The following is a 23,833-nucleotide window of genomic DNA, read 5'->3' as shown; positions in this document are numbered from 1 at the left end:
AAAGGAATAGATTCCTTTTTTGTGCTGTTTCCCAGGAAAAATCTTGTTCGTAAAGATTTTATCTTCATACATAAAAGGGTCACATGTTTTGCTTTAATGTGGATTGCACTTGCCTGCTGATGCCGTACTAAGCGAACAATAACCTGATGTGTTACATCTTTCCTTGCATTGGGCCTAGTTCAGACCCTATGTACCTTTCATAATTCTACCAGCAGCTGAAATTCTATTTCGGTAATTTCCAGTAAAAAAATTCAACAAAAACATCCAATTCCTTCAGTATACCAGAAAATCGCAGGATATCTATCCTGCTTCGATCTTCCAGGTCAGTTATCTTCAATTGCATGTAGCAATGGTCTTGCTCCCAGTCTGTTGCATTTACTTTTTTTTGTTCAACGCTTGCCAACCTATCTTCTGTTGCCATAAGGCAGGATTGAATGCAACCAGATCTGACTTCATTGAGGCGATTTCTGTTGAGGATTTAGTGGTAGTTTCTTCCATAGAAGCTTTTGACATTCTCAGTACCAGCAGTTCTCTCAAGTTGTTCTTAAGCACTGCCTTGTTTGCCATCTTGTCTTATTTTTTGAGTCTTTTGTGTCTTCCCGGTTACCATGTCAGTGAATAGCTGCTATTGAACTGGTTTCGACACTGAGATGGACAATCCATTCAGTAAGGTAGTAGTATTTTCTTAGTGTGTGATGCCGATCCCCTATGATAAGTGTCAGAAGTGAGTTGGTCTTTCCTGTTGTATTACATATGTAATTAATTATGTGGGCTTGGTTGAGTACATTTCTTGGGTCACCTCCAGGCTGGTTGGAGATATGAGAAGCATCTAGGCGTCAAAGTTGAAGTGCCTCCTTTGGTAATGTCATCTGTTAAGTTTTATGCCTTGTTCTCTCATGCAGACTTGTCAGCTGTGGGCATTAGGTAAGGATCCTGGGTGCACGATGATCGACTAAAGCACGGCCAGGGTGTGGTGATAAGACATGGGTCACTATCTAGGCCTGTCTTACCAGAGATGAAAAGAGTTGTTCAGTCACCAGGGTTGTGGAGTCCTGGGATACCAAATGGGTCTAGCTTGATACACATTTCTCAATTCACCTTATTGCAAGCGTCGTGAGGGGCATTTTATGGCTGCATATCCTTTCTCCCTGGGAACGGTTTGCTTGTCAATCAGAAATTTGTGTACTCTTATTCCTGTTTAACCCCAGTTCCTCCATGATTTGTCAGGCTTGAGTGCAGGGAGTATGTGCAAAATTGAGTATTCACCACTCCAAGATGACCGCCACTTGTTTATGTAGACCCCTTTCCATGTTTACAGTTTTCTGCACTTTGCTGGTGGGCCCGGTCTGGCTCCTCTCCCACCTCAATTGTAGTTTAGGTCCGTTTGGTGGGTACAAAACTCTGTGTGGTAGTGGTCTCCTATGCTTCATCATCAGGGTGGGTAGGATGCAGTGTATTTATAAAGTTGGACATGTATTGTTAAGTTTTGCATTTACTGGTAGTGAAAAACTCCTGCATTTGTTTTTCACTGTTGAAAGGCCTACCCCTCACTCATATGATCACATTGGGATGCCTTATTACATTTAATTGGTGCTAACCTTTGATTGGGAACAGGTAAACCTTTCATATTTGGTATCTGAGAAATTGTAATTAAAACTCATCTTTAATGGTACAGTTGGATTTTAAGGTACAATTTTGCAAACACCACTGTGAGAAAGTTAGCGTTTTCCTGCCCTATCTGATAACTTGCTGCCTGTTCCTGGGTCAAATGACTGGGTGTAGTTAACAGCTGGATTTTGTTTATTTATCTCAGACAACTACACAATAGAGGGATTAGGTGTGCCTGGATGGGCCATCAACTGGCTGGATGGGAGCGGGGGCAGAGCTGGGCACAGGCCCACTTGCAACTGAATGGGCTGTGCCCTACCTTCAAACAATGGACTTGTCACCAATGCATTGTTGTTGCAGCCAGCTTGGAGGCAGGGGAGACATGAAACACTAACGATAAGGGAATTATCTAGAAATGTCTCCTACTTCAAAGAAGGTACATATAAATAGTAGGCCCTCAGACCCAACTATAGTTTTGGACCTATTGATACTACAGAAGAAGGACTGCTATGCTGCTATGCTGCCAGAAGGACTGCCACTGTGCCGCCTGCTGCCTGACATGATGCCTGGACCGGCAACTCAACATGCCTGAGCCCTGCTGGCCTCTGCTGAAGTGAGGTCCTAACTCCCAAATGGTGCTCCTCAGGTCCCAATCCTGTGGTGTGGCTTCAGTTGAGCTCTCCTGAGACTTCTCAAATGAGAACAGGACAATTTTCATCAAGATCTTGCCAGCCGCACCCCTCCACCAACGCAAAGTTCTGGTAAACCCAACTCTTTTTGCTACAGCGACTGTCCGCAACGCTTGGCAACACAAGATCTGCATATCGTACTACAGCATCGACAGCCCATGGTGACACCTGACGTGAAGCTCCACCAACGACCGTCCACAACACCCAACAGGTCTTTGGGCTACAGGACAACTGTCTGCAACGCCGTGTCTCCTTTACGCGCTACTCTGGCGATCATCCACGACAGTCCCCCTGCTACTCATAGCCTCTTCCACCACGAATGGAACTCTTTGCACCAGACTTTGAAGGTAACTCTTTCGGGGGGACTAAACTGGTCCCTATATACAACCCACGTTCCATCGCCTTACCTGAAATCTTTCAAATTGCAGATCTCCGGTTCTGCTGATTGGATTTTTATCATTTTAGTGTCAAATAATTATTAATTTTTACTCTATTTTTCTAAATTGGTGTGGGATTGTTTTGTGTTGTGTTTTAACTTTATTAACTTTCAAAGTGCTGCATGAATACTTTACAGATTGCCTCTTAGTTAAGCCTGCCTGCTTGTGCCAAGCTAACAGAGGGTTAAGCACGGGTTAATTTGGGGTTTGCCTGTGACTTCATCCTGACATTGTGGCTGCTGCTTGATTAGAGTTTCAGCCTCAAATAGAAACTCGATTTTCAGCAGCAGAGAAAAGAAATTAGGAGAAAGGTGTTAGCTTTTAACAAAGCAACACTTTGATGTTCACTGTTGCAGGAGGAATGCCAGTTGTGAAGAAGGTTATATTTGCGATTACAAATATTCAGCAACTAACGCTACAATTTCAAGCTCTATGTGCACGTCATATTTTAACAGTATTCAAATCATCTACTAAACATCAACAAAGTCACCGTTAACATGTGTTTTTCTATAATGGGAAGAACAAGCTGGTTAGACACTGAATTCAACTTAAAATGTTGTTTTTGCAAGTTAAAGAAAATCTAGATGCAAGCTGAAAAAGAAATGTCTTTATCAAGACTGAAGGTTAAACATATAATATTGTTACGCATCTTGATGGCTTGAATTAGCCAGAAGGGGGTAGTAAATTTAAAGCTGGTCCAATCAGTGCCCCCCTAAAAATATTGCACAGGACCTCACAAATCCTTAAGATGTCACTTTTTCGGGCCAAACTTCTAAACAGGCACTCTTAATTCCACTTCAATCGAATTAAATGATTCTAATGACAAGTGATGCTTTATTGCATTTCCCGAAATCCAATGTTTAGGGAAAGCTTAATCATTTTGACCACTACTGTGTTCCCATCAAGCATTTAGCATTTTTCTTATGGTGCCTCTTTGCCCAAATCTAGTTTACTAGAGAACATTTTCGTACGAAGCAGAGACATCCATCTAAAGTAAATAAAAAGAGGGACACCTACATTTCCACTAGCACAACTAGTTAAATAACACTTTACTCAACTTTAATCCCCACACTACACCACCGCCCTCTCAAGCCAAGCAAACTACAAAACGTGAAAACAAAAAACAATAAGTAAAATGTATACTGCTGAAGGTAACAACAATGTGCATTTACGTTTCGATTTTCCTTTGCTGCATCATTTGACTCGAAGACATTTTCCTGAAATTCAGGAAGCATGCGAAGCAATTGAGGCCTTTTGTCAGGTCTTGCAAATGATAATTCAGATTGTACATTTCTTTTATGCAATTCTAGTGCAGATCTTAAATAAGCTTCTGTAAATCCTCCCTTCAAAGCGCTTTGAAACAACCTCGACATTGTACAAAAATAATCAATAAAGTACCTGCATTCGACACGTTCCTTTGCATTATGAACTATCAAATATATCTTTAAAAGTCATTACTTCAGGTTGTTCACACAGTTTAGCATAAATACCAAATCTACACACATTGACGACGTTAACATTTTGCATTTTGTTCTTATCAGTGTGCCAGAAAAGCTTTACATTGCAGTGAATGGAATGTGAAAAGCAGAGGGGGTGACAATTTATTTAATGGCAGGATCCTGCTACGCCATTCCAATGATGCCGTGCGCCCTTCCTTCACATTTCGAGACCCTAAGTCAATTCTGAACGCCAGAGCCATTAAGGACACCACCAATGGGAAATATGATCTGCAGCCCGGGTTAATCCAGTGTCCCCGCCCCTGGCAGAACACACACACAGCTATCAATACTGTTATTGTTCCCACTAATACAATTATTGCACCCCAAACCAAGGCGCCATTTTGCTTCTTTCATCCAGAGGCTGCCAGAGAAGAGGAAGTTGTGAGAGGGCCATCAGTTTCCGCTCCTCTTACTTCCTGAAGAAGTTTACTTGAAGAGCCACGTCTAATTTCATGATTATGGGTCTGCAAATTTACCTTATCTGGAACTAAAGTGATTTTTTTTATCGTCTAAAGGCTTAACCTAAGCAATAAGAAACTGAAAGTGATACTCAGGCATCTCAGTAGAAGACTACGAAAAAAGAGAATATATTCTGAGTGAAGACAAAGTCCTATTTGTAAGTAAATCTATTCTAAATACCCCATCTGAATACAATACCATTCTGAAACGTGATTTATAACCAGACACACGAGTGTACGTATTCTTATTTATTTCTTAAATGAAAGGTAAAACACAGTACAACAGACTTCATCATGCCGTGCTCTCACACACTTCTTGGGAAACATATCATATAAATGTGTCATCAATACCACCTTTTAAAAAGACATACTAGGCTATGGTGGAGGAGGATAAGAAAAAATAACTATACAACAGAATTATAACTGGTCTATTTACAAAAAAAGTTGTCCCAAGCCTCTGATCTAAGGCTGTCCAGCCCTCTCCAAACGAATGGAGGGTCACAACTTGCCACTTTCTCATTCTGCCACAGTGATTATAATCATATAAAGACTGGACTTCTTACTGGTAACCTTTGTTACTCTGATTATCCTTTCCTCATACTAAATGTCTACATCAACGAATAGGGTGCCTCTTCTCCTCTGGATCGGCAACCACGTACAATCTGCATTCCACAAAACTACACTTTCCAAGTTTCACCTACTGCGTCAACCATCGACCTACAGGTTTCACGAAATAGCACTCAACCTTCCCGAATCTATGGCTTTCGTTCGGAGGGCAAGCCGTGGTTTTAAGAATGATTAGCCTCCAATTCATGGCACTCTAGTAGAGCTCTACAAAACATTTGATTGTGTTGATAGATCCCTAGTGTGGGCCAATATTTTCAACCTGGTGCTCAAGGAGGCAAAGTCTACTTGATTTTGCACTTTAGACCAATACTTGGGCCTTGATTACTTCCAAAAGTGAAGAACAGGACCACCATCATATACTGTCACTCAGGTGGTTTTTATCCCTGTTCTCGGTACACCCGTCTGTTAGGAAGCACACTAAGTGCACTGTTTTATTAAAATTCGATTTTTTTATTCCCTGCACTATGGCCATGACATTAAATCACTTTCGTATTTTTTATCTTCTTTCTATTTAGGGGGCATATGCTTTCACTAAAAACGAAATGCATTGGCTTGCCAAGACCAGGCCTCTTGGTATTGCCTGTGCTTGTTTCATAACTGATATACATGTGTGTTAGCCTCCTCACAGTTTTCCTCCTTCTGCTTCAATGCCAATATGCCACTTGTCAAATGGGACTAAAATGATAACTGACAGCATCTCACTGCAACAAGGTGTGCCTAATCTACATAGTGGCAGTGTAACTCCCAGGACCCCACTATCATGGATTTCCACCATAAGAAAAGTGTGTGTCACCATGTTTTGCTTTACTGCAAACTAAGTAGAAATGCACAAGTACTGAAAGGCTACGTCAAAGTGTTTTGCTTTACCACAGACCAAGAAGAAATACAAAAGAACTGAAAGCAATTTCTGGTACGCAACACCCTCAGATATACATTTATCAAAGCATTTTGCAAGGTCTGAAATAAGGTCAATTATGTACAACTCCAGTGCACATTTGAAGAAAGTCACCATAGTGAAATAAAAGTGTTCTGCTTCTACTTTGAACCAAGAGGAAACACGAATAAAAGGAATTCCAACAATGCAGAGCTCTTAGTCTGAGTAATGAATTTGTTAATGCACTGTTTAAGGTTCGAATAGAGGAATCATGTAGGTCAAATGCAGCAACACGGATACACTTCCACAAATTATCACAGCAGTAGAATAATAATGATCACGGAAACAAACAATGAAATACACTACTTTAATTATGGATTATATATCTGCATATACAGTGATTATATATTCATTCACAATGCATAGCTAAAAATAATAATTAAAAAGAAATCATCACCATGGGGCTCGCTTTCTTCATCTCTGCCAGCAACAGGCCGTGAACCCAGTCGACCGTGAAGAGAGAACTACCCAGAATGGGAGTGGAGGGCAAAGGCAGCCCTTTCCCTCCCGAGTTCCAGTCGGGGCTCACAGGTCTTAGATGGGAAAGGGCAGCGTGGGGGGGGGGGGCAGAGAGGTGGGGGAGGGGAGGAAGACGGGGGTGGTGAAGGGATTATTAATACAATTAAAAAAAAATAAAAAGCTTACCTGCACTCAGGCCGCGTCGCTTCTCCGTCTCTGCTGCAGCCGGCTGCAGGCACAGACTCCTAGCCTGCCCTGTAGCCAATCCTGATGCTGCTCAGAGCAGTGTCAGGATTGGCTGGGAGAGCAAGCTGGAGAGGAGAATTCTAGAAATTCACCCTCCTATTCAGTGAGTTGTTGTTCAAATGCTGGCCGTTCCAGTCCGTGTAGGAAGAGCATATTAGAGACTTGGCCATATCCCAAGGTGCGCTCCCAAGACTGAGCTGTTCTTTCCCCTATGATATGTACCTGCCTTTGGTGAGAAATAGTATGAATAGTGAAAACATGAGCAAAAAACATGTTGCCTAAGTTTGTGTGCGGAAAAATACCTGCCTCACCAATGTGACAGTGTTTGAAGCTAAGTTAAGCACAAAATGGAGTCAGTGGTCAAGATGGAGCAGTGGTTTAAATACAGATATCATTACACAGCATAACACATCTGTTGGAAGCAGAGCTCAGCCTGCTGTGTTTGTATTGGAATCTTACCTCCAAGCAGCTTGTACTCGGCTTGCTCCTCCTCTGATGGGCCGGGATCCTCTAATGGAAGTAAGCTCAGGGATTGTTTGCACTCTTCAAGGATGGCTACACAGTCTTGATTATTCATGGTGGCTGCACCCAAATTTGCTGTATCTCAGAAGAGCAGTAATAAATTACCTAGAAGGGAAGACACACACAGTCACACAACAAATAAAATGTTGATCCTTGGAGGCTACACAAGGTGAGAGAGTAGTGGAGGGCGTAGGGAACAGTAGCATAATTAACTGAAGTGTTGTTCATTATTCATAATAACAACACAACATAAACAAACAAGACTACAATGAGGCTCTGGGTACGATGTTAGCACATTCTGTGAAATTACTGCAAGGTACAAACTCAGATTGTAAATATGCAGGGGTTCTTAAGACAGTGTCAGGGCATTCAAAGCTTTTAACTTAGAAGCAAAGATTCACCACCAGCAGGCACCTCTCTGGTGCCACAATGTTATTTCAATGTTATAACACTCAATGTTGTTGAAGGAGCTCTGCTCAACAGATACCTAGTAGAAGGCAGGGTCAGACTTGCCTATAGTTCAATCAGGCAGTGCCTGAGGAGCTGGTTTGATAGGTCACTGTGTGGAATTTTTTGAGGTTTGTGGCCCTGTTTTATGGTCTGGTGAGCACGTCTATACTGTTGATTTATCTGATATTATCACTAGCAAGCACAAATGCAGGCAATCTCCCCATGCCTGGCAAAATACCTGCACAATGCATGTAGCTGCTGTAAGAAACTGGTTACTGGTGGAGGGGGGTGTAACCCTTCTCAAGCAGCAGCTGCAATTCTTCTCATGGCAAATTCACAAGCAACCCCTAAATTTACCTGTGCTCACCCTCAGATAGCTTGGCACAGAGCAGTCAGGCTTAACTCAGAGGCAACATGTAACGTATCTGTACAACACTTCAAACAGTAACACAGGAAAACAAAACAAAAGGAGCGCACCAACGGTTTAGACAGAGTAGATTTTAATAAATAAAGCGAGATAAAAATGACAAAAATCCAGTTGTAGAACCAAAAGGCATAAAGCGCCAACTGTGGATGTCTGGTTGCATCAGACCAGGACAAATTCACAAGTTCAGATGATCGCGATGGAGTGCAGGCTCTGGCAGCCATGTGGGTCTTTGCGACGGGTCCAATCCTCGCCGTAGAGGAGATGCATCAATTCTTCTTGGGGCTGAGCCACGCAGCAGAGGAAATGCGTCAGTTAAGCTGGATGCACAGAGGCTGGCAAATCACTTTAAGCCCATGTCTAAGGGTCCAGGGATGGGGTGGCACCAGTTGGCAGAGTAGACTCACAGATGGCAGAGTCCAAATGCAGATGCAAGGTTGTTGGAAATATGTAATGCCCCTGAGGCTTCAGATCAGGAGGCCTGCCAACTAGCCTTTGAAGTCACTTTGGTATCTAGGTTCAAGAGATGCAGGTCCAGTCCCTCTCACCCAGGCAAGAGGGCAGCAGGTCAGAACAGCAAAGCAGGAGTCCAGCAGAGTAACAGTCCTTCAGCAGCCCAGTGGTCCTTCTTCCAGGCAGAGTATCCACAGGCCCAGAATTATAAAGAAGAGTTAGTGTCTGACTTCATTTGTTTATCCCCCTCATAGGCTGGTTTTGAAAGGTGAGAGTAGGTCCTAGACAGTGTCTTTGAAGTGAATGGAATTCCCTGCCTCCCCTGCCTTGGCTCCAATCTGGATGAAGTGACAACGCAGGGTTGTAAGGCCCTTTGTGCGAAGACAGGACACAGCCTATTCAAGTGCAACTTTGGCTGTGCCCAACTCCTCCCTCCCATTCTGCCAGTGACTGCCAATGCAGTCACACCTAAACTCCAGTTTTGTGTGGCTGTCTAGCAGGAATACACAAAGCAGTCAGCTACACCCAGTCATATGACCCAGGCAGGCTACAGGCACCAAATGGCTAAGGCAAGAAAATGCCAACTTTTTAAAAGTGACATTTCAGAATTGTAACTTAAAACCCAACTTCACCATAAGTTAGGATTCTAAATTAGAATTACCAGGTCAAATAAAAATTCAAATTATGTGCCCTATGTTTTAAATACATTGCAACCTGCCCTCTGGGCTGTCCAGGGCCTATCATAGGGGTGACATATGTATTTAAAAGAAAGGTTTGGGCCTGGCAAGAGGTTTATTTTCCCAAACCCAAATGGCAGTTTACAACTACACACACAGAGGCTCTGCAATGGTAAGCATGAGACATGTTTAAAGGGCTACTTAAGTGGATGGCACAATCAGTGTTGCAGGCCCACTAGTAGCATTTAATTTACAGGACCATGGCACATGTAGAGCCACTTTACTAGAGAATTACAAATAAATGTAATAAGGCAATTGGGTATAAGCATATTGTACCATGTTTTAGGAAGAAAGCACTTCAGCACTGGCTAGCAGTGATACAGTGCAGAGAGGACTAAGGCCAAAAAAACATATTCAGTAAAAAATGGGAGGAAGGCAAAAGGTTTGGGGGTGAACCTTCAGAGAGGGCCAGGTCCAATAGCTGCTCAATCAAAAGGGCCTGAAAGAATAATCTCAAGATGCTTTCAGGAATGCTATATTCTCCATGTGAGTGACAAACCAGTCCTATAGAAACAGAACTATATGGGAAAGGATGATGGATGACTGGATGATTGGATTAGCCTACCTCTCTCTAATCAAACCTGTCACTTGACACAAATCTACGCCCATAACGACAGCATATTTGTGCAATTGATCACAATCATTCGAAAAGAATCCCAAAAAGAAATGAAGGTTGCGCTCTGAAATACCTTAATAGGGGAAAACAAGCCCCTCCCACTTAGATGGCTACTGTAATGAATTGGACGGTTTTCAGTGAGAGGCAAAAGTCCAGTCCCAATTTGATAATGCTGCAAACTCACTGAAGGAAAAAACACAGGGAGGTGAAGAGGATGGTCCCACATGTTCACTCCTAGCCTGGAATTTATCTGATATGCCTTATAACGTACAGCTGACCAGAAACAATCAATTATCATTTATACTGACATGAACACATTTCTGTAAAGAGGAAAGGAAAAGAATGTGGGCTCCGTTAACTTGGGCCCTCCAATTCCTACTGCACACCCACTAGGCAGAAGGTGGACAACAATTCCTAGAAGGGGAAAGATATAAGCACTTGGTCGAGCATTTGAAAGAGCTATATTGAGGTGAAGAAAACAAGTAGCAGTGCAGCAAACCCTATTTCCAAATTATCTACTGAAGCTCTGTCCCAAAGGATGCCATAGCTCCTTTACTAGTGAAAACAAAGTGGACTCTTACACCAGTGTAGGTTTAGTGCATGAATAGAAAATGGAGTGGAGAAACCCAAGACCCCTGAGAACATCTGGGAGTTCAAATTGAAAAACAGCACGCCCTGAGGGTCACATGAAAAAATAGCCTTTATGTCATGCAAGGCAACTGTGTTTGGGTGCCATTAATACACACTGATGTTTGACCTCGGTGCACAAAGACGTCATCTCAAATCCTCACACTTTGAGTGGAATGCAGTAGAATATGAACCAGGCAAAAAGAAGTACTGAATGGATCCAGTTGATGCACACATGAAGCCTGTATAAGCTGTTCCTCGTGATCCCAGTTCCTCAACTGAAAAAAACCTACTTAGCTAGCTAAAACATGCTGGAGCACCACACAGTTGTGCCTAGAGAATGAGGTCTACATGTTCCCCAGTACGTTTACCCATATGAAAAGTCACATCTACACCTTCCATACATCCATTCTCTGCTGCACAGGCCACAGAAAATCCAGAAGAAGGGACCTGATTGGGCAGACTGGTGGATATAGGTACATGTCTCAGAAACCCTGAATCAGGAGAAAAGGTCCTTGTTGCACCCTCATTAAAGGCACATCCAATTTCACCTTTTGCTGGTGTCTCTGATTGCTGTATCAAACTCCCAGTCAAGGTTGAAAAATGGTGCCTATAGTACACAGATGTCAACCACAGCCAATAAGTATTCTTAAAAGAGCAGATGATCGGTCCTCCCTGCAGACTCTTTCAGGAAATTGGGCCAGTGGGTGAGGTAGCAGAATGAAAAAAAAACATTGTCTGAGTCTGAGGGATGAATGTCCGTGCAGCAGTGGTGGAGGCTGAGAGCAATTTGTCTGTACATGCACACGGAGTCTGTGTATTGACATTTGCTCAACTGACAAGCGGAAATACGATATCTGACATGGGAAAGAAAGGACCGAGCATAGGACATAACTACTCAATGCTGTCTTAAAGGTGAAGCATTCTACATTGCCACGTTGAGTAAGTGAAATATGGAGTCCTACTTAGAAAAAGAAGAGGAGCGCTCAAAGTGCCCAACACTATCTTGAAATTGAGGGGTGTGTGGCCAAAATGGTGTCGGAGCCAGACGCTTCCTAAGTGAGCTCAGCGCCGGACCGTAAAAATCCTGCTCAAATTCTTGCCATCATAATGCTAAACAAACTTCGCTTGACTTTCTGGGTGGCCTATTGCCGAACTAAGCCTGGCACACTGAGGGAGGCCCGATCCGCAGCTTGCTGCAGTTGCAAATCCCGAAAGAGCTGGAGAGGCGTGTGAAGCTAGGGACCTAAAAGTATTGCTGAACCTTAGATGGAACTGGGCTGAGTGCTGGACGTACCCTAGCGGACGAAGATCTTATGCCCATGTACAGCGGGTCAAAAACAGCAAAGTTCCTGGAACCATGGCGACAGAGAGTGCCAAACTGCACCCCTGGTAACTGGGGAGCCTGTCGGAGCGCAGTGGACCCGTCGGTTGGGGCCTACCTGCCTGACCTGCGATTCTCTTTTTGCTCCCACACCCCCCAGGACTAGAGCCTGGAATGCCCTTCGGGCAGAGGAGCGAAGGTGGAAGAAATAACCAGGGCCGAGCGGCCGCCATTGGTGAATGTGGTGAGAAAGGTGCCACCTTTCCTGCTACAATGAACTGGACTGCAGCGGTGAGGCAACGGCAAGATGGTGAGCATCAGCGCCACTCCTCCCCACATCCTGCATGTGAAAGCGGCAACACCGGAGAGGAGAGGAGCAGCTGCCTCTGGAGTAGGGGTGGCAGAAGCGCAGATGCTTGGCCCCTGGTGATTGCGGGAGGCGGACCAAGAGCTTCTGGGCCCTGGCAACCCCGACTAAAGCAGGAGGCCTCACAAGCTCTTTGGAAGGGGTGATCCCACACCTGACTGTTGCGGGCGGCATGAACCTGGCAGCTGCGAGAAAGAGATTTGGTACATCGTGGGCCTTTGAGTGGGGGAGCCTGCTTGAGAACATTAGGCTGTACGTCGCCTAGAAGAGGTGGCCTGCCTGGCTTGTGCACTGCTCTTCTTTACCCCCCCCCACCTCAGGTAGGGGTGAGCAAGGGGGGCAGGCCTAGAGGTAGGGGGCGGCGATGAGGCAAAAGGCAGAAATCTCCAAAAGATTGCCTTGAAGCATCCCAACCTACCTGATTTGGTGACCCTAGGAGGGGGGGGATTGAGGCCCGACAGTGAGGCCCTGCCCAGGAAGTACTAGTGATACAGGGCTCCAGTGAAAGGGTGACCAAGCACCTAGAGACCTAAAGGGGACTCATCCTTAGTAGCTCCCGGGACTACAAATTTGAAAGAAACGAAGAAGGCCCCTGTTCATGACATGGAGGAGACCTCTCCCACCCACTTACCCTGCCACCAGCCGGATACTCTGAGGACTATCCTCCCTCCATCAGAAGAGATAAGGATTGGGGGTCAGCCGGATTGATGTGCACCTCCATAAAATAAAAGACAAGGAGAGCTTGGTGGAAATCTCTGAGCACTAAGGGATCAAAGCCAGGGACAGAAGGATCCTGAGGGGAGCCACTATAACTTGGTTTGCTCAGTGCCCGATTGATCTTGGTGGATACTCTCCGGAGCTGTGCAGCGGGTGGAGAGGGGGAAGTGAGTTGATAAGACTAATGGCTAAGGACAAAGAACACAGGTGAACCCGCCAGGGCCGGATGGATAGGTATGCGCAGGTGGTGACCCCCCTCCATCTGATTCTGTGCCACAGCCCATGCCAGATAACACAGATCTTCTGGTGGCCATAAAGTCTTCCCGGGCGGCACTGTAGGATAAAGTGGGAGAAGTGTGATCGGAGGTTTCACTACTGCACCAAGATCTTCGCAATGTGGCAGAAAGAGTCACATTAGCAGAGACGCAGATCTCTCAGCTAGAAGATGTGTGTGGTCACAAACCTATACAAAGATGTCAATGAGGCACGGATCACCACCAACAAAATGCAATGGTGACTGGAGGACATGAAAAATTGAGCTCGCAGAAACAATATATGATTCGTGGGCTTTCCTGATAGGTGGAGAGCCAATACATGGGGCTGTTCCTAGACAAGTGGCTACGATCTGTTCCACCGAAAGGCAAATTTTCTTCCTGCTTTGTTATGGAGAGGGCACACCGGGTGTTGGGGAGAAGACCTCCTGCAGGAACCCCCCCGAACTGTGATTGTGCACTTTCTGAACTTCTGAGGCAGCGGCATGATCCTGGCAGAAGGGCATAGGCTGGGGGAAGTTCATCGTCACAATTCCAAAATCCTGATTTTCCCTGATTATACTAGGTTATACTGATTATACAGAAGTGCAGACAGACCTTCGACGAGGGGAAGGCTACACTGCTCGGCCTTCACTTCCAATACATGTTTATGTTCCTGGCAAAACCCAAGGTCCTATTCCAGGGGAAATCCCATTTCTTCCAAAAGCCAGAGGAGGCCTAGGCATGGTTTGAAACTGTTGAAACAATGAATGGTTGACCCTTCCCAGCACCTGTATGCTGAGGAAGGTGCCCAACCAAAAGACAAATGACAACCCAAAAAGAAAGCCATGCAATGGTCCCAGAGAGATGGGGGCACACCATGGGAGAAACGGTGTTCACCCATACTCCTGTTGACATCCTCTGGCTCAGAGGGAGACCAGTTGGCAGGTGTTAAACGCACCGGACATAATGTGGAGGAAGAATCACCCTCGGGTCAGGTACTGGGCGAGGACTGACCGACTGATACGGAGACGCCCCACCTGCTTGCAGTGGCCATTAACACACTTGAGGACAATTTGGCGAGTGTTCCACCCAATAGTGAGACTGTTGACCATCAGACAGCATCTTACCGATTGAACTGGCATAGCATCTGAGAACAGATGGAGTTACATTGGAGTAGGCAAACCCCCCCAACATAGTTGGCACCAGAGATATGGAGATTAACTTCATAGCTCTCCATTGATCAGTCACTGTCATCGGGGACGGTTGACTTTGTTACTGTTTGGGTAGTTTGTTGGGTTAGGCTAATGGGATGGGGTGGTGGGCTACAGACCTCTCGGTCTCGCCTGTCTGGTTTTGAGGGGTTACACTGGCAGGGGTCTTTGTGGGGTGGGGAGGGGATGGATTGGAAGGTAGATTTCAAGTTTTTGGTTTCCAGAATTTGGGGGGTACTTACACAGGTTTGCTGACTAGTTAGTACACATGTTAAGAGTCTTGATGCAGAGGAGGGAGGGAACTCACTGACAGGGGCGCATCTGCCCGCTGCTTGCAGCAAGCAGATACATTGCCTTAATGTTTGGCCACCGGAAGGACAAATGCCCTACTCACAGCTTTTCTGGCCTTTGGTTCCCTACACGAGATGATCACCTTGCAGGCGGCTGATAGGACGATTTCCGTCCTGTCATGGAATGTAAATGGCCTGGGTGACAGGGTCAAGAGAGGATTGGTAGCCTAATACAGTGGTTCCCAACCTGTGGTCCGGGACTCCTAGAGGTCAGCGAAGCCTGCTCAGAGGGTCTACGACTGCTTAGAAAATTAAAAAAATATTAACAAATATTGACAAATTAGGTCTCATGCTTCTCAGTGGGGTTCCCTGGATTCCAATGATGATTCTGTGGGGGTCCCTGAGTTCCATTAACTCATCTTCGGGGAACCCAGTGTAGGTTCTAGGGGAGGTAGGCATCCACAACTCTTGCATAGTCGAGATATACATCAGAATCCAAAAGAGTAGCTATTCTTATCATGAAGAAGCATCCCTTTACTATTTTGAAGCAATGGGTGGACCCACTTGGGAGATATGTCAGAGTGAGAGGGTCTGGGAATGGTTAGATATAATACTGATCAGTGTACATGCATCCCCTGGCTACAGGCCCTATCTTAGAGAAAATTGCTGGTATTCTACTATAAGCAGACTCCTTCCTCCATTTGGTGGGTGGAGACTTTAATAATATTATTATATCGAGCCAGGACAGGTTGAATCTGCCAACTCTACCAAGCTACCCGATCCAGCCTGCACGCTTTGTTAATGCTGTGGACCTCTCAGATCTGTGGAGACGGGCCCGCCCCCATGAACGCGGCTATTCCTACTCATCTGGGGCCCATAAAGTATTTTCCAGCCTAGATTACATTTTTACCCCAGCAGGTGACGCTACCACAATAAAACAACCTGAACACCTTGCCTGGGGCATATCAGAGCATTCATCCTTATTGTTGAAACTGGGTGTAGGAGACAGGGGAGGTCAGGGTTGGAAATGAAATGCCTGGGACCTCAATGATCGGCAGGTGGCAGTCTGGCTCGGGTATACACGGAGCTGTCATTTAGGGAAAATGAGAATTCATTCAAATCTAAAATAGTGCTGTGGGAAGCCCACAAAACACAAGGCCCAAAACCTGGTCGCTCAGAAGAAAAGGATAGCATTCAGCTCTATGGAGGGACTGCAGAGTAAGACATTGGAAACTGAGAAAGCCTTAGGCCCAAGGCCAGGCCTCAATGCTCTTAGGTGACTTGAGTTCCTGAGGGAAGAATACCAAGCTCCACTCACGAAAGCACAAAGAAACAAATGCTAGCGACATTGCACAGGCTCTATGATGCGGGCAACAAGGCGGGAAAACTTGTGGCCTAGCTGGGAAGGAAAGAAGTAGCGCCAGGTGGGTCCTTGAGATAGCCGACTCTGAAGGAAAGGTTGCAGGCTCAGATGATGCTATACCTAGAGCCTTTGATTGCTGTTATGAAGATCTGTACACAGCCAGACCACAGCAATCTCTCCCCCATGTAGCCTCCCATATGGAGTCGATTAAGACCCCCAGACTAGATAGAGAAAATCGAGAAACACTTGAGGCAGAATTGGCACTGGAGGACATTGGTACAACCATCACTCAGCTTTACTCCAATAAAACCCCAGTGCCCAAAGGAATCCTGGTAGAGTTTTACAAACACTGCGCAAACTTGTTGGTGCAACATCTTTTAAGCATTTTCCTCGAGGCGAATGAACAAGGGTTGCTTCTCCCGGACCTTAGAGGGGCCACCACAGTGGTAATACACAAAGATGGGAAACCGAGAAACCACTGTGGGTCTTATCACCCAATCTCTCTTCCCAAAGTTGAGGTGAAAATACTGGCCACCATTTTAGCCGCTAGACTTCTAAAAGTCATTACAAAGGCTTTATGACAGGCAGGCCTACATGATATAACATTAGGCGAAGGCCTAATTGGTTAAATTAAACTAAAGACCGAACCAAGCTACACGTGTTTCTGGCATTAGATGCAGAAAAAGCCTTTGATGCTGTGCACTGGCTCTTACTTGAATATACACGGGTGAAATTTGGGTTTGGTCCCTGTTTTAGGAAATGGGTTAAGCAGTTATACCAGGCCCCAGTGGCGTCTGTCAGAGTGAATGGAGTAACGTCTTTGGACTTCCCGATTAGTAGGGGTACGAGGCAGGGCTACCCCTTGTGCCCCCTCCTACTTGCCCTTGCAATTGAAACAATACCATGCAAGCTCAGGGACCATCCCGGGATCAGGAGTTTTCAAATCAAAGGGGAGACGACCACTGAAGAGAAGATCTTGCTTTATGTGGATGACATCCTTCTTTATATTACTAACCCCGCCCAGTCTCTCCCCCTACTTTTTCAACTGCTAGAGGACTATTGCGGATACTCTGGTTATCGTGTTTACTGGGACAAATCAGTGCTGTACCTTACACAGAGCAAGACTGAGATCGATCCCTTGCCCCACCACCTGTCACACTCTGCCCTGGGGTTTAAATACCTGGCCATATTCATGACCTTTTCAGAAAGAGATATGTTACAAACGCAGTTTTGGAAGGGTAATCCATACCTGTCGAGAGCACATGGAGAGATGGCGGAAACTACCCCTCACACTATTAGGGAGGGCAGCCTTGTTCAAGATGGTGTCATTACCCACGCTACTCTATGTCCTACAAAACTCATTATCTGCTCCCCCCAGAGACCTTTAACACAATAGAAAGGGATATGCGAACGTTCTTGCGGGATGATAAGAACCTTAGAATAGCCCTGGAAACTTTGCAGCATAATCCATACAATGGCAGAACAGCCCTGCCATACCTTCAGGCCTATTACTGGGCATCTCACCTCATAACTGTTAATGACTAGCTTGTTTCCCCAGTTGACCACCCCACATTTCGCTTGGAACGGTCACAGTGGGGTTTGAACTCCTATTTGCACCTTCAATATGGGGGCTGAAAGATCCACTCCCTCCTTACTGCTACCCAGCTGGTGATAATGGCCTGGGGAACTGCTATGAGGTCCATGGGCTGGTATGGCAGGTCGACTAGAGAAACACCCCTGTGGGAGGGGCTCTGGCTCTCATAGCTGTAGAAACTGCAGGGTTTTCAATATTGGGATTCAATAGGTATAGCCGAAGTGGGTGGCTTACTAGAAAATGGGGACCTCATGCCATTCTCCATACTCCAGAGGGAATATGGGATGCTAGAGAACCAATTTCTAAAATATGTACAAGTGAAACATGCTTGGAGGGCAGAAGGCCTACCAGGAGAGGGTATCCCCTTGAGGGAAAGTTGCTGACGGAGGAAGTGGGGAGAAGAGCAATCTCTCTTACCTATAGAACCCTTAATAATAACATGCCTGATACTCTAACTGGTCTGCGAGAGAAGTGGGTGAGAGCCATGGCAGATATGGAGGATGTTCATTGAGAGGCGGCTCTCATGCACACTAGGGAAATGGTCACAACAACAAGACTGCATCTAGCCCAATTAAAATTCCTCCATCAGATATAATACAACTGGCATTGATTACATACCATGGGGAGGGCCTCAAGCCCACACTGCCTTGAATGTAATGATGTTGAGGACTCATTCTTCCACACTATCTGGGGGTGTCTCCCAATACAGGCCTATTGGAACACAATCATAGGAGAACTGAGTGCAGTGCTGTCAGTGCCTCTTCCATTAGATCCGAAGTTCCTTCTCCTAGGATTTCCTAATGATATAGATCTGCCCCGAGTCCAACTCCTCTTCTGCAGACTTGGCCTAGTGGTAGCTAAGCGAGCTATCCCCAGACATTGGGGATCTGGAGAATGTCCTATATTGCATGGATGGAAAAGAGGCATGGGCATGTATTTGGCAGCTGAAAAAGTCACCTACACCCACAGAGATTGTCCTCTGAAGTTTCGCAAAGTTTGGGGTACATGGATGGAATATTACTTGCTAGAGATGCCGGAGGTCGTAGGGGGAGGGTGAGCTCTGGTGGCAGGAGATCCGACTCTAGATGCAATGTCTGCTGTTTCTTCTATGATAACCTCTCTCCTCAATGAACATATATGGATGACTGTCTGCCGGGGGCAGGGTGAGAGAAGTTGTGGCAGTTATGGGGTGCTATTTGTTATAAGCATGGGTGTGTGGATTTTAAGTGGATGCCACCACACCATTGTCTACTTTTTACTTATGTTACTTTGTCAATGTCATTAAAAAATACAGATATATTTTTTTTAAAAACACACATCTTGAAAGTCTTCCATACTGCATTTCAACATTCAACACAAGCTGTTCCAGAAGAGCATGGGATGATATGAAAACAACTGTTCTTGAAGGAATCTTAAGTGGAACCATAACAAACAGCATGATGTATTTGTCCTTCCAATGTGTGATGAGGGGAAGAATGAGGAAACACTGTGGAGAGCAACAGAACCTAAGCACTATTGCAAAGGTAATACTGGCAGAGAGGAGCTGTGCATCTATATTTTCTTTAAAAAGGCAGCGTTAAGGTGCATCTTCTGTTACCACAGTACTACACACCCTAACCAATAGATGGCTGCGAGGAAAACATTGTGAACCAAAGCTGTCATGTTCGGAATGATAGCCCACCCATATTTTCATAAATCCATGGGGATTCTTTTTAGTAAGTCAACAGGGCTAGGAGGCAGGGTCAAATGAAGGGGATTAAGTTGGAAACAGGAGTGGGTGGCGGTGCGTGCCCAGGAAGGAAGCTGGAAATCACAAATTAGGACTTTCTCTGCCTCCATATCTCACTGCTTCCCACTGATTCGGCCAAGTCCTCATAACAGCCCAATGATTTAGCACTTTGTCCCAGCAGGGCTGCTAATGCTTGACAGTCAACAAAGGAGCCTTCCCAGCAGGGTCCTCTTCCAGAGGCACCTTGATGTGGCAGGGTCATCACCTGGAGGTAACTGGTATAGAACTGAATCAATGCCACTGTGTCTAGTCCCAGGGCCTCCTGAGGAGCAGAGACTTTCTGAAGTGGGCTCCAGTCACCCACCCGCAGTCTCCCGCTCACAGCACCCACACCACCATCTCTTACCTCACAATCTGGCAGTCACTGCACCATCATCTGTCTTTCACTTCCTTCATACACCCCACTACCCGCTCTTTGTGCCCCCTCCTATCTATTACTCTTGGCTCCCTGGACCTGCTCCAGGCAGTGTAGGCTACATGACCAAACCAGACCAACTCATCTTGCTATCCCTTCATTCAATGCCATTCCTTCACAATACCTTCCATAATTAATAAGGATAGTGTGGTAGGACAATCAATAAAGGCTAAAAGATGTCAACCATTAACCTAGAGAGCATGCAGTGAAAATGGTTGAATAACATTTCAGTCCTAGTTAGGCTTGGGTAACAGACTTGGACCACTCAGAACACCAATAAAATAATCATGTTGAATAAACAAGACAGCTTAACCCAGTCATTACAAGCAGGATCCCATTGAATGGCATGCTTTATAAGGTTTCAAGGATACATTTAAATCAGTGTTAAGAAAGGGGAAAGGCAAACAATAGGGTTGCAAGTGTGCAGCCACCAACGATACACATATGCTTAAAAAAATGGGAACAAGAGCATAAGTTCCTCCCTAAAAAAAGAAGGCATGTCCAATATTTATGAACTTATGCTTGTCCAATGCTTGTTAGACTCTTTGGTTCTATGGATCCCTTTTACAGATGTTAAATAGCAGTAGGCTTTCAAAATGGTTAACAATGTGATATGTGTTTGCAGCCGAAGCTTTTTAGAATGCAAAAGAAGTTTTGTTTTCATAAAATTTAGCAAGTATGTGGAGCTTCCACATTTCAAGTTTAAAGCAAAATACAATAGACCGGTGATGTCAAATGTATTTTTATTCCTTTTATCAATTGCTAAGATCTTTGCCTCCTCATCCTATCTCTTTTTACAGCCTCTAATTATTTCTCTATCCTGCTCACTCACTTTTCTCTTTCTCGCTCTTTTGCACTTTATTACTGCTGATATTTGCTTGACCCCCATTGTACATTCTTTCTATCTCTGTAGAAATATATTTATGTGTAGTAGCAACTGATTTTCCTGACTTAACACCACGAGAATAGCAATTGTATTTACACAGTGCTTACTACCCCTGGCGAGGCGTTGAATCTGTTTTCAGTGAGTAGCACATTGCTCTGGAACCCAAGATGGATTAGTAGAGGGAAATATAAATTGTTATTGATAGTTCTGGGCATGACAGCCTAGATGAAGGATGGATAGAGGAGGGAAGAGTTTAGATAGGGTTCTTTTGAAGTCCATAGCAGTAAAAGAGGTTTGGGATGAGTCAGAGAGTGAAGGTAGGGGATATGTTCAAAGAGGAATAGGAAGAGTCATGGGGTAGTGGTTTAGGGAGAATTGTATTTTTTTTTCTTTCTGCAGTAGGCGGAAAATATATACATATTTAGATACATAACCCCACATAAACGTAATATAGACATACAGATTTTAACATGATACACATATGAAATAATCTGGAGATATGAAAGTGTACTAGAAGAAGCCCTGAGAGAGCATAACTTGGCTCTCTCAGGGCCATTATGCTTTGAAGAATGAAATTTGGAGTGATCATTAAACTTTTATAACCTATGTAAATGGTTTTCATGTAAACATGGTGCACTGTTATTCATATTAGTGAAGTGCATGCATTAATAACTCACCGGGAATATATTATGTGACCCACATTTATGAATTATTATTTTAGTGTGTTTAAGCTAGCACGTTTTAGAAATAATGGTTTTCATAACCATTTTGTATACATTGTATGTGTGACATTTGTATGTATACTCATCTAAATCAAATGTGCAATTATGCCTGTGTAATCCTGGTGGGAGTGAAGGCCTAAATTTCTTTCTATGTTTTAAACCATCAACGAGAAGCTTGTTTTGCTGCATATTTCCCTAGACTGCAGGTGCGACAGTACCAGTTACTAGATGATGAAGAAGGCTATTGTTGTTGTCAGATAAGGAGAAGACTTATTGCCAAGGATGGAAGTAGTAGTGAGAAGATGGCTTCTGAACTTCCCTCTAAATTTTTGAAAATGGGAGTGACACAAGGTCATACCCCTACTGTAGTGAGTCTGGAGCCAGGGCAGGAGGACACTGTGCTCTTCAAAGGCCTCTCTTTGAAGTCTCTCCCACTTCAAAGGCACATGTAGGTATAAGTACTGGACCCCAGCCACCACCAACTCAGTACTCTTCTGAAAGTTACTCTGCCAGGAAGAAGGACTGCTGAGCTAAAATGACTGCCACTCTGCTGGACTGCTACTCTGCTCTACTCTGCTGTGCTGATCTGCTGCCCTCTTTACTGGGAGTGAGCAGGACTGGACCTGCATTTTCCAACCAAGAACCAAAGTGACTCCAAGGGCTTGCTGGCTTGCCTACTTTTTTCTGAAGTCTCAGGGACAGAAAAGACATCCAACTCACCTGCTACAGTATCTAGACTCTGCCAACTGTGAGTCGTGCTCTGTCAAGTGGTACCAATCCATTTGTGGACCCTTGGAAGTGAGTATAAAGTGCTGCTCGAGACAAAATGAACACATCAACGCCATTGCACCGCTTGGAACCAGCGCATCTGTATCAACACCGACGCATCGCTGCTGCGGGGATCAAGGACAATGCATCACTGATGGTATGGTGCATCGCCTCCATTTCCCATGCATCTCTGACTTTGCACAGCCCAGAACCAAAGTATCGCCTACATCCTAAGGATCGCCTCCTCTGCGCCTCCCATCTCCCTTGACATAGACACAAAGAAGGTACTGTTGCAGTGAGCCAATGCTGGTCCCTGTATTTCAACTGCACTTCATCGTGGTCAGCCTGAGCTTTCAGATTTGACTCGATCTAGTGTGAGCACATTGCCCTGGTTGGCGCTTTCTGCTTTTAAGCACTACAATTCAGTTTCTTATTTAAAAATTAATATCTCAAGTTCTACTTATTGGGTGTTTGCTATTTTGGTCCTGTTTTGTTCATTAAATTAATCTCTATTGTTCTACTCAGGTGTGGTATCTTTTTGTGCTGTGTTTTGACAGTTTTACTGTTTGAAGTGTTGCACAAATACTTTACACATTGTCTCTTGAGTTTATCCTGATTGCTCTGTGCCAAGCTACCATGGGGTGAGCACAGGTTAATTTAGGGTGTGTGGGGACTTACTCTTACTAAGATTGTGGTTCCTGCTTGGACAGGGTGCATACCTCTGCAAAGAAGAAACTCAATTTCCAACAGTATCTTTTTTCAGTTTTTTTTATAGTTGACTTTTATATTCTATTATGTTTACGTAGACGAAGTTTGTCTTGGGCGTTGTTTGTTTTCAGCCAGGTAGGTTGCAGGTTTGTAATTTGTTGTTTTATCTTTTTTAGTTCTGCATTTACCTAAGGTGCTTGTTTTCTTTTGGCATGTTTAGTTACTTTTATTGCGATTAGGATATCAAAAGCTTCCAGGAGCCACTCAGGGAGTTTTTTTTACCTGAAAGAAACATGATTTGGCGCTTTGCCGGTTAATCACTTTGCTCCTCCTTTGCTTTAAACATGAGTATTCCTTTCCTGGCTTATTAGCAGGCATTTGCTGTTTTAAATTCTGAAGCCTCACAACGGCCCTTCTCCACTTTCAAGCCCTCTAGTTATTATGCACAACTAACAGGAAAGGTTTTCTTTTTAGCCTGTACAACCAGTGTGTCTAAGCTGAAGGGGGTTCATTGCTAGAAATCTCTGCAGCAACATCTGAAGCATACTAGACTTATACAACTTTCCGAAAATAATGAATTTGTGGCTGCATGAGCAGAGCCCTAGGTACAACATATGGACCTGCATGCGCACCCCACGC

The 23,833-nt window shown here is 44.7% G+C and overlaps 1 protein-coding gene across 2 annotated transcripts in view; it reads right to left on the bottom strand.

Moving 5' to 3' along the window:
* ALPK1 (alpha kinase 1) overlaps positions 1-23,833 on the bottom strand; it is a 323,413-nt gene that overhangs the window by 164,062 nt on the left and 135,518 nt on the right. For both annotated transcript variants that reach the window (XM_069241565.1, XM_069241574.1), the window contains exon 3: positions 7,417-7,584. In XM_069241565.1, the coding sequence (XP_069097666.1) occupies positions 7,417-7,534 (118 nt within the window). In that variant the 5' untranslated portion in view covers positions 7,535-7,584. The remainder of the gene's footprint in view (positions 1-7,416; positions 7,585-23,833) is intronic.

Source organism: Pleurodeles waltl, chromosome 1_2 (genome assembly GCF_031143425.1).
Source record: "Pleurodeles waltl isolate 20211129_DDA chromosome 1_2, aPleWal1.hap1.20221129, whole genome shotgun sequence".
Classification (NCBI taxonomy): Eukaryota; Metazoa; Chordata; class Amphibia; order Caudata; family Salamandridae; genus Pleurodeles; species Pleurodeles waltl.
Note: the sequence above shows the minus strand (reverse complement) of the source record. Positions and strands in the feature narration are given on the sequence as shown.